Genomic DNA, 11546 nt, shown 5'->3' on the forward strand with positions numbered 1-11546 from the left:
GAACTTTCCCTGGACTCCTCTGGAGATCTTGGCAAATGGGAGAACTTGGGGTCCGTTCAGATCCCAGTCTCTTCTCTTCCCATCTCATCTCTCCACCTGGGGGGCTCAAAGAACCTAGCTCCTCCCCTTTGACCCCATCAGTTTCTCCTTCACCGAGTCCTCTTACAATCCATTTCTTAATTCTGCCCCCTCAACCCTCCCTGCTCATCACATAAACACCAGCAAGGGCAGTTTAGGGACAGCTTTGCTCTGTGTTTGAAGAAAGGTCTTTGGTCTGCTTAGAAATTAAGTTTGGAGCAGCCCGTGAGGAAATGGAAGAGATGAGACCCAGAGAGAGGATCAATGACCACTGCCTGGGAGAGACAAGAGAGGCTTTCTGCGGCCACTGATTCAACAAACGGCATCACACGCCCCTCAGCCTCTCATCTCTTCCAGGCCCTCTCCACCCCCACCCCATCCCAAGGCCATTCCCATTCAAGACCACTGCGCAGGGGTGGCGCCAAAATGATCGAAGTCATCATCGGGGCACTCATCTTTGTGTGGGTCAAGCACTTTGTGGTGTCGCGTCCCTGTTCCCAAACCAGGGACCAGGAGTAGGATGGGGGAGGGGCAGGGCGCCGCTTCTGAGTGGAGAGGACGCGGAGTGGGTGAGGGGGCCTCGGGCACAGGGCAAGAGGTGGCAGGTCGGGGCGGGGGACAGGGAGAGCGGAGGATTTCAGATGAGGGACAGGGGGAAGGTGGGGAGGGGAGGGCAGGCCCCGCCAGTGGGAGGAGCCGCCTCCCGCGTCCAGCTGTCGGGGCTCCCTCCCGTTGCTGCTCCGCTATAAAACGCAGGCCGGCAGGATCGCTGCACCCGCGGCGGCCTTTTCGGTGAGGGACCCCCGGCCCAGAGGCCTATTTGCTGTCGCGCAAGATGTGGATGCTGCTGGCGCTCCTGGCCCTGTCCGCGGCGCGGCCATCGGCTGCTGCAGGTGAGCTCCCGGGCTCCGGCCCCAGGTGCCCCTCGGCGGCCCCCTCCGTGCCCCCAGCTCCCGCCCCGCAGAGGCTCCCCGAGGGCTGCCTGTGCGCGTTGGCGGCGCGTGGGTCCCGGGTTGCGTGTGCGCCGGGGGCCGCGAGGGTGCGGGAGGACCGAGCAGCGCGCGAGCTTGTGTGTGCACACGCGTGTCCGCGGCGGCCGGGGGAGTGTGTGCACGCGTGTACGCGGTGAGGGTGTGCGAGTGGCCGGCGTCCCGGGGCAAGAAGAGTTGGGAGTCCCTGATAAGGATGCTTCTCAGGCCGGGCGCGGGTGTTCCCGCCTGTAATCCAAGCACTTTGGGAGGCAGAGGCGGGTGGATCACATGAGCCCAGGAGTTCGAGACCAGCCTGGCCAATATGGTGAAACCCCATCTCTACCAAAAATACAAACATTAGCTACTCGGGAGGCTGAGACAGGAGAATTGCTTGAACCCAGGAGCTGAAAGTTGCAGTGAGATCACGCCACTGCACTCCAACCTGCTGCACCGTCTCATAAAAAAGGAAAAAAAAAAAAAAAAAGGATGCTTCTCAGACTGGCCTCAACGCAAGCCTTGTTTTCTCACCCAGTGTCCTCCGTCTGTCCGTGGGTTTCCGTCCGTCCTGCTGGGACTCAGCGCTGGGCGACTGCCCCGCGGCCAGAGCAAGGGCGGTGTGGCAGGGTCCTGGGAGTCCCCCTTTCCACCAGGGTTCCTTGCCCCTGAGGGTCGCAAGCTCCCCTGGCCTCCCTAGCCCCCAGCGCTGAATTGGGAGCCTGGTGGGCCGGGGCGGGGCGACCTGGAGCCCCGAGGCCTCTGCGGAGCCGGTCTTTCCGGACAGGGTGATTTTCGTTTAAAGATTAATGGTGAAGCCGAGCTCTTAATTATTCCTCTAGGTGGGAGGTGGCAGGAAAGGCATGTTAATGTTTGATAAGGAGCTAAAGGCGCTTCAAGCGGCTGTACACAGTGATCCGATCCTGGAGGCACCTTCTTTGCAACCCCAGACCCCATCACCAGAAGACCCCATCTGCCAGTTTTCAGCCCACCCACCCCTCGGATGGTTCTTGGGGTCCACGCAGGCTGAAACCTCCTCTCCCAAGTTAGGTGCTCCACCCTCAAAGCCTCGGAGTGAGGGGTGAAGGTGTCCTCTGCATAGAGGAGCTAGCATGTGCCCTTTGCAGCAGGGACTGGCTGAGCTGTCATAGAGGATCGAGTGACATCTTGCAGCCTCTCCTCCGGGCCCCTGGGGGAAGAAAGAGAAAAAGCAGAATGTGAAAACTTTTATTTGTAGGGTTAGACACTGGAAACCTACTAAGCAGCTAGACAGTAGAAAGAGAAATGCTTTGCAATTCGGGCGCTTTGTAGCTGTGTGGTCTTGGGTAAGTCACTTCCTTTCCCATTTGCAAAACAGGTGTAGTCATTCTGACTTCAGGGGTTTTAAGGGTTCGAATAAAATACTGGGTTTAAGTGCTTAGTGCAGTGCCTGTGTGGCACGTGGCCGGTGCTCCATATACCACGTTTATGGGGCTCTCCCCCAAGCCTGGGGCCAGTGTTAGGAATGTGTCTCAGCTCATCCCTCACACAAGCTGCGATCTCCTTTAGTGCCAATGCTTTCTGACCGGGACCTGACGTCCATTCATCCCATGGGGGACTCAAGCTGAGAAGGGACCAGGTTGCATATGGAGACACCCAGAGCATCTCTGTCCATTGAGACAGGAGGACGGGAGAGGATATTTGGTCCCCTTCAGAGCCCCAGACCCCTGGCTGGGAGCTGCTGAGACTTTGCCCAGGGCACACTTGGGTTGTGCTGAGCTGTTTTTCAGGATTATCCCCTGTCCCTCAGAGGGGGAGGTGGGGTGAGCAAGGTCCATTAGAGACGCTTCCTCAGCCATCTTGAAACAAGGGGGAGGGGTGGCAGGTCAGTCAGGGTGGGGGGCAGTAGCTGGGTGACAGTTGACGGACTCTCAGTCTCTAACCTGTGGTCAGGGTGGATGGACTAGGTAGGATGTGGCACTGGACACTGAGACCTATGGGTAGGTAGTCCCTCTCCTTCCCAGGCCCTCTTCAGAGTGACCTGAGTCAGTGGGCTGGTACTTATCTGCAAGGGTGGCCCTCTCATTCAACGAGGACAAGAACCTGAGTGGTGGGTGATCCTGCCACCAGAACCCCACCTTCCCTCCACGGACATGGACCGGACCCCTGGCCTTGACCTCACCACCATTACGTTTTCCTGGCTTCTGCTTCCTGAAGAAGGTAGTTAAAAGCGCGTTCAGCCAAGCAGGTCAAAAGTCTTCATGATTAAGACAGTGGATAAGCGGTCACCACTACAAACCTAGGAGCTGCGGCCAGAACCAGGGAAGATCAAATTCCTAAGAAAAGCTAAGCCTGGACCAGATGTGCCCCAGAGAGGCTGTGAGGCAAGTCACAGGGGGCTCCACCCTTCACAGCTGGCTCTTGGGGACACTGGCTCGAGGGAGGCGTCTCCTGGAATGGCTGCCCCTGTGGCCTCCAGTCAGAGGAGAGACCAGTCCAACTTTCAAAACCCCTTCTGCCTTCAAGACCTCTTCGGGTGGGGACATGGGAGGATTATGGCAAGGAACTGTCGTGGTGCAAATGCCCTCTGATTTATTATCTCCTCAGTCGCTGGCACTGGGAATTTGGTGGCTGCGCCTGTCAGAGGCGTTTGAACCAGAGCGACTCCATTTTGGGTGAGGGCTAGGAAAATGAGGCTGGGATTTGCTGGGCTGCATTCTCAGAAAGTCAGACATTTCTAGCTCTAGATGTTTATGGTTAACGGAACAAATTAATAATGTTTATGACACAGACCCAGACTTGGGAAGGTCCAGATACCCCGATATCTGGAGACCAAAGGCATTCCTAATTTTGCTTTAAAAATAATAATATCGGCCGGGCACGGTGGCTCACACCTGTAATCCCAGCACTTTGGGAGGCCGAGGAGGGTGGATCATTTGAGGTTAGGAGTTCGAGACCAGCCTGGCCAACATGGTGAAACCCTGTCTCTACTAAAAATACAAAAATTAGCTGGGCATGGTGGTACATGCCTGTAGTCCCAGCTACTCAGGAGAGTGAGGCAGGAGAATTGCTTGAAACTGGGAGGCGGAGGTTACAGTGAGCCAAGATCGTGCCACTGCCCTCCAGGCTGGGCAACAGAGTGAGACTCCATCTCAATAATAATAACAATATCGATTCTTGCATAATATAGTAATTAAGAAAATTAATCCTATAGGCCGGGCGCGGTGGCTCAAGCCTGTAATCGCAGCACTTTGGGAGGCCGAGACGGGCGGATCACGAGGTCAGGAGATCGAGACCATCCTGGCTAACAGGGTGAAACCCCGTCTCTATTAAGAAATACAAAAAACTAGCCGGGCGAGGTGGCGGGCGCCTGTAGTCCCAGCTAGTCGGGAGGCTGAGGCCGGAGAATGGCGTGAACCCGGGAGGCGGAGCTTGCAGTGAGCTGAGATCCGGCCACTGCACTCCAGCCTGGGCGACAGAGCGAGACTCCGTCTCAAAAAAAAAAAAAAAAAAAAGAAAATTAATCCTTTATCACAAACACCTGTAGCAGAGCACACGTCCCCATGTATATAACGCATCGGATGTGTTCCTTCTCTGACTTTTGGGAATGTCCTACTCTGTCTATGGAGTAGCTGTCCTTTCACTACTGTACTTTTTTTTTTTTAAGGAACATTTGTATTTTAATTATTTTTATGTACAGAAAACTCAACAGTGTACATTTAACCCAGTTTAGTGGCAAGTTCTTTAGCCTTTGCCTTTTGGAGCTTGGCGATATGAGCCACAGACTTGGGACCCAGGACATTGCCGCCCCAGTGACAGCAGATCTCATTGTATCTGTCATTGTAATTGGTCCCGATAGCTTCCGCCAGCTTAGCCAAAGCGCCTTTGTCTTCTGAGTTCACCTGTGTGAAGGCGACAGTCACCACTGTACTTTCTTAATAAACTTTCTTTTCCTTTGCACTGCAGACTCGCCCTGAATTCTTTCTTGTGTGAGATCCAAGAACCCTCTCTTGGGATCTGGGTCTGGACCCCTTTCCTGTAACAGGCCTTCTGTCAGAGGAAGATTGTGGGGCTTGGAATGTCCGATAACTCTCCTGTGGAGACTGAGCAAAGGCAGAGCGGGAGCTGGAGGTTTCAGAGCTCTGCCCCACTACTGCTGGGGCTGGGGTGGCAAGTGGCCACTGCTCTCTGCAGAATCCACCCACATGGGGGTAACCCAAGTGCAGCAACTCCCAGGGATAGCAGAGCCCTGCCCGGGGCTGGGGATGGACCATCAGGGGGAAGACACTGCAACTCTGAAAAAGGTGACGCCAGCAGAGCAGGAGAGGCAGTGATCAGGGCTGGGAAACTCCAAAGCCCAAAGCGGCTCTTCGTGGCCAGCTTTCCTGGGGATGCTCCCTCATGGCTCCTTCCCCATCCTGTCCCCATTCCAGGGACTCCGTCCTGGCTTAGACTACAAGGAGATGGGATTGTGGAGACAGCCCAGGCAAGAAGGGAGAGGGCGGATGAGCTCAGAGGCCTCAGCTTTGGCTGAGTGGGAACCGTGCTTTTCTTAGGAATTTCCTCATCCTGAGTTCTTTCCAAGTCACTTCATTTCTCGCCTCTCTCTGCCCCTCCTTGGCTTTGGCCATCTGCTCCCAAAAGGAGGCCACGGGGGTGGGGGTGAGGGGGAAGGAAGGAGTTGTCGATGGGATTTTACCAAGTGCCAAGCTGCCTAAAACCTCCTTTAATCCTCCCCACGGCCCTGTGAGGTGGGTATGTTTGTCTCATATTACAGATGATACAACTGAGGCTCAGAGAGCTTAAGGGGCTTGCCCCCAAACCCATCTAAGGCCCCTGAGCAGCCCAGCCAGAATGCCAAGCTCTGGATGAGATGTTCTGTTCGCCCTGCTGGTGCAACCTTAAAAAAAATTAATAGACTTTATTTTTAAAGCAATTTTAGGCTCACATAAAAAATCAGCAGGAAGTACAGAGGGTTCCCATAGGCCCTTCTGCCCTGCATGCACTTTCCCCTCTTATTAACATCTTGCATCCATGTGGGACATGTGAGGTGCAGCCTTTTTTTCAGAGATGCTGGGTTCTACTGCCCTGAGGCAGAGCCCTCAGCCTGGCCCCAAAGACCAGGACTGTGGGGTTGGGGGGCAGGGGAGAAAGCCTGGCTGCTTTCCCCTCAGCGGGAGCTGTGAGACGCTAGCCAAGAAGGGATCTTAGTAACACACGGTGGGGTGCGGGGGGAGGTGGGGAGGCATTCTGGGGAAGGACCGCCTAATCTCCTCCCTCATCTCGAATCTGGGAAGGCTGCCCGGCTGAACCTGACTCTATTGTCCCAGGAGCGGAGGCTGGGCTGAGTCCTCCTCTTCCCCTCTCACCAGAGTCTCCTTTCCAGGTTTGGGGTGGGGGAGGTAAGCGGGGAGGAGGCGGCTGGTGACCAAGGAATGAAATATCCAGGCCAGCCCCACGTCAGAGCTGAGTGGCCTCGCAGGGGTTCCCTGGAGGGCTGGTGGCTGCTTGGCCTGGCCCCGCCTGGGGAACAGAGCCCTACACCAGCTGACCTGTTGATCAGCCCTGCTTAGTTTTCCATTGAGTTTCCCTAGGCCCTCAATCCTACTGCCAGGAACACGCCATCCCAGCCCAAGGGAGGGCTCCAACCCCAGGGGTAGGCCCAGCCTCTAATCCTCCTGTGTGTGGGAGCAACAGGACACACACACGCACACTTCACACCTTTCCTCTCTGCTCCAGAGTCACACTGGTGCTACGAAAGTCAAGCCAATTCCTCCAAGGACACCTGCTTGGGTGAGTACAACCAGTCCGGGGGACTGCTGTTTATGCATGGTGGGCACCACGCAGGCCGAAATGGAGACCCCGGAAGGGTGGGAAGGTGAGAGGTGATGGTGGCCTCCCAGGCAGATATCAGTTCCCAGCACACACACACACACACACACTCTCTCTCTCTCTCTCACACACATACACACACACACTCTCTCTCTCTCTCACACACACACACACAGATATACAAATGCACACTCACACACACGCACACACACTCTCTCACACTCACACACACAAACCCACACTCTCACACACACAAACACACACTCACTCTCTCCTGTCCTGGTGCTCAGGGACCAGGCAGTGTAGAGTGGCCTGAGTCTTCACTGGCACCTGCTGTCACCAAGAGGGCATATTCCCTGCGGAATGAATTGGCAGCAGCATTGAAGGAGGAAAGGCATTTTGCTGTTTCCCATAACAAAACGGGGAGTTGGTTCTATCCCAGTGACGCCCCTTGCAGGGGGCCTGAGCGATGGTCCTTTACGCTTTTATTCCAATGCTGATCAATTCGAATGCAAACCCTGCAGTCTGCTGTGTTTTGGTGACTAAGCAGTGCGCCCGCCCGCTCCTGACCCTGGCCCTCCTGGTGTTGGGGTCACCAGGGTTCGGGGAACCAGCTCCTCCAGGGCTACTCCTTTCCCTCCCATTCCTCAGATGATACTCAGCGCCCTTCATCAGAAACCCCCAGGGAGTCCCACTCCATTGCTTCCAAAGCCCTCTCCATCCATCTCCTTCAAACTCTCTGGCATCCCAGGGAAGCAGATTATCTCTGCAGCTCCCAGTTTACATTTGGGAAACCCAGGGCTTGGAGAGGTGATGTGCACCACCTCATGAAGTCGTCCCTGCCCTGGAGCTCACAGTTAACAGTTGGCAACTCTGTTCCCACCTTGTCCCACACCAGGGCTAGACTCCCCAGCCTTGCTTGTGTGTGTCTGTGGAGGAGGAGGAGGAAGGCCCAGGGAGGGTGAGGGCGGAGTTCTGAGCTGAGCATCCCTGAAGCACAGCCTTCAGGCTGCCTCAAAGCATTGCCGTGTGGGAACTGAGTGGGTGGGCCTGACTTCAGTGGGGCGGTGGGGGCTACACTTTGGTGCCAGGCACCCCTGACTCTCGCAATCCACCCTCTCTCCCTGCTTAGTGCCAGGCAAGTGGGGTGGAAACTGCCAGAAGGACCGCCAGTCCCCCATCAACATCGTCACCAGAAAGGCAAAGGTGGACAAAAAACTGGGACGCTTCTCCTTCTCCGGCTACGATAAGAAGCAAACGTGGACGGTCCAAAATAACGGGCACTCAGGTGGGCTGGACGGAGGCCCCGGGCAGGCCTGGGCACCCAAGCTCCCCGAGGACTGAGAGGACAGGGCTCCTCCCGGGAGGGCATGCCAGGCCCAGGCCCATCTGTGCTGCGAGGGGGCTGAAAATCCTATGGGGGAGGACAGCTTCCGAGAAGAGAGAACACTCTAGTATGTTTTCGGTACTTTCGTCAGACCAGTCTGGGATGGGGGGAAGGAAGCGTTCCAGGAAGAAGGACATGGGCAAAGCTGCGGAGGCATGAAACAGCTCAGCACGTTCGGAGAACTGCCAGGAGCTCTGTGTGGATGAAGAACAGAGAGTGAACCCAGGCGGAGCCCAAGCAAGGCCCAGGGGCAGCTGGGCTGGGACCCAGGGGCAGGTCACCCAGGCCTGAGGAGTTTGGACATTACCCCGAGGACGCCAGGGCACCACAGAGGAGGTGGACGCAGAGGAGGCACCAGGCCAGAGCTGCAGTTTGGGGCAGTGGAGGGTGCAGGAGAGGGGGAGACAGGCAGGGAGGCCAAGGAGGAGGCCAGGGAAAGGTCCAGGGCTGTCCCACCCCGCCCCACCCGTGCAGGCCAGGACCGGAGCCCATGAAGGGTGGGAGGCAGGAGAGAATGTCCCATCTGGGTGAAGCTGGGATGAGGGCCTGGAAGAGGCTGAGGGAGGCCGGTTCGAGGACTCTGCCCCTTCTGTGCCCCCAGTGATGATGTTGCTGGGGAACAAGGCCAGCATTTCTGGAGGAGGACTGCCTGCCCGGTACCAGGCCACACAGTTGCATCTGCACTGGTCCAACTTTCTAGATAAGGGCTCCGAGCACAGCCTGGATGGGGAACACTTTGCCATGGAGGTGAGGGCCCCTTCCGGACTGGGACCTTGTCTGGGCTCTGGGTTTGCACCTGCCTTGGGCAAGCAGGGTAGTCCAGGTCCTTCATAGGTTGCCTCTTCACCCCTCCACCCCCACCAGGTGCACATAGTACATGAGAAAGAGAAGGGGACATCGAGGAACGTGAAAGAGGCCCAGGACCCTGAAGACGAGATCGCGGTGCTGGCCTTTCTGGTGGAGGTGGGACTCCCATTCCTCACCTCCCAGGGAACCTGTGGCTGAGAGCTTCTTCTTAGGATCCAGAGACCTGGGACTCCAGCAAGGCAGGAGGGGGTGGGGAGACTCCAACTTCCGCCTCTGTTTCTGGGGTTGCATGTCCCCGGGCCAGGTGGGGAGCCCAGAGCCTCAATCCCAGAAGCTGCCTGGCCTTCCGTCCCCAGATCAGGAGAATGAACTGGCCACCACCACTGGCTCCCTGCAGACTCTCAAGACCCTTCCCTCCCTTTCCAGGCTGGACCCCAGGAGAACAAGGGCTTCCGGCCGCTGGTGGAGGCACTGTCTAATATCCCCAAACCTGGTGAGTCAGGATTGGGGAGAAGGGCGTGGGGTGAGGAGGGGATTCCTCCCACAAAGGAAGGAGTGGGTGTGCAGGGAGCTGGGCTCTCAGAGTGTAGGGGAAGTGGGGCTCCTTCTCCCACCCTCACTGACAGTGTCCTTTTTCCCCACCCCAGAGATGAACACCACGATGGCAGAGAGCAGCCTGCTGGACTTGCTCCCCAAGGAGGAGAAACTGAGGAACTACTTCCGCTACCTGGGCTCACTCACCACACCGACCTGCGATGAGAAGGTCGTCTGGACTGTGTTCCAGGAGCCTATTCAGCTTCACAGAGAACAGGTGCACAGGGCCCGGGGTAGGGCATAGACTCCCACTGCCTGGCTCCCCAGAAATTATCCCTCTGTCTGCCCTCAGAAGTCCCTCAGGATACGGGTGGGGAGCCCAGGGAACTGAAGTCCATTGTTAATCATGGACATTCACTGAAGACAGGCAAGAAAGGCCTGAGCCGTTCCATCACCAGACTGGGGGCTAGATGGGAGGCAGGGGAAGGTGGAATCATTCAGAAAATGGTGCTGGGGTTTCTACAATGAAGGAGGCTCTGGGGAGACAGCTGTGAGTCCAGAGGGCCCAAATGTCTGCCCTTGCACTACTTCCATTCCAAAACAGTGGTTCTCAAAGGGCGGCCCCTGGACCAGTGGAGTCAACATCATCACCAGGGGAATTGCTAGAAATGCTAATCCTCAGAGCTACTGAATTAGGAATTCTGGGGGTGGAGCCCAGGCCTCTGGGGCCCAACAAGCCCGCCTCCCAGCTGATGCTAACGCATGCTCAAGTTTGAGAGCCACTGTCCTGTAGTAAGAGTGACAAGAGAAGCAGGCATTGCTGGCCCCCTGGGGTGTGAGTGAAAGGAAGCCAATGGGCACTTAGCCCTCACCTATGCCACGCACCTCATTTACATCCCCTATTCTTATCATCTTCACGACCACCTTGAGAGCCAGGGGTTCAGAGCCCCTCTTTCCTAATGAGGGCTCCCAGGTCAGGACGAGGTGCCTGCCTGAGGTCACACGGCAGGGAGTGCAGCTCCCCCTGCCCCCACCGGCTGAGCCCGTCGCTTTCGCAGATCCTGGCATTCTCTCAGAAGCTGTACTACGACAAGGACCAGAAACTGAACATGACGAACAATGTCAGGCCCCTGCAGCGGCCGGGGCAGCGCGTGGTGCTCAGGTCCAGGGCCCCGGGTCAGCTGCTGCCCTGGGTCCTGCCTGCCCTGCTGGGCCCCACACTGGCCCGCCTGCTGGCCAGCTTCCTGCGATGATGGCTCACTTCTGCACACAGCCTCTTCCGTGCCTCAGCTCTCCAAGTCCTGGGCTTCCAGTCCTTAGGCTTCCCAGGTGGGACTTTAGACATGATTAAAATATGGACATATTTTTGGAGAAACCTTTCTCAAGTGTGTTTTTAGCTTCCCACAACTACCGCACCCTGTCCCCCTCCACCCACCCCTGTTCCAGGGCGGGGGCTTTAAGGCCAGAAGATTTCTCCCGAGTAGGTACCACCAGGTGTCCTCACTCTTGTTCTCTGTGAATTCCGTGTCCACACCCCACTCCCTTCTACCGGGATCTGGACCTTGGAGAGATGCTGAAGACATCTTGGAGTTTCATCACAGTGGAAGCTAGAGGAATTCCAATCTAATCTCTTCATCATATAGAGGGGGAAACTGAGGCTGAGAAAGAAGAGGCTGGGGCCGGGCATGGTAATTCACGCCTGTAATCCCAGCATGTTTCGAGGCAGAGGCAGGTGAATCACTTGAGCCCTGGAGTTCAAGACCAGCCTAGGCAACATGGTGAAGCCCTGTCTCTACAAAAAATACAAAAATTAACCAGGCGTAGTGGTGCACACCTGTAGTCCCAGCTACTCAGGAGGCTGAGGCAGGAGGATTGCTTGAACCCAGAAGGTGAAGGTTGCAGTGAGCTGAGATTGCGCCACTGCACTCCAGCCTGGGCAACAGAGCGAGAGAGAAGAGGCTGCT

General features: G+C 56.6%; 1 protein-coding gene across 1 annotated transcript; it reads left to right on the forward strand.

Annotated features, from left to right (window-relative positions):
• The first annotated feature begins 815 nt into the window (after positions 1-815).
• On the forward strand, positions 816-10957 carry CA4 (carbonic anhydrase 4). The gene is made up of 8 exons (XM_025361456.1): positions 816-971; positions 6762-6815; positions 7987-8142; positions 8843-8988; positions 9106-9204; positions 9475-9541; positions 9696-9859; positions 10641-10957. The coding sequence occupies exons 1-8, from the start codon at positions 914-916 to the stop codon at positions 10833-10835; spliced, it is 939 nt and encodes a 312-aa protein (XP_025217241.1). The 5' UTR covers positions 816-913; the 3' UTR covers positions 10836-10957.
• Positions 10958-11546: the final 589 nt, after the last annotated feature.

The sequence above is a fragment of the Theropithecus gelada genome, chromosome 16 (assembly GCF_003255815.1).
Source record: "Theropithecus gelada isolate Dixy chromosome 16, Tgel_1.0, whole genome shotgun sequence".
In the NCBI taxonomy this organism is placed as follows: domain Eukaryota; kingdom Metazoa; phylum Chordata; class Mammalia; order Primates; family Cercopithecidae; genus Theropithecus; species Theropithecus gelada.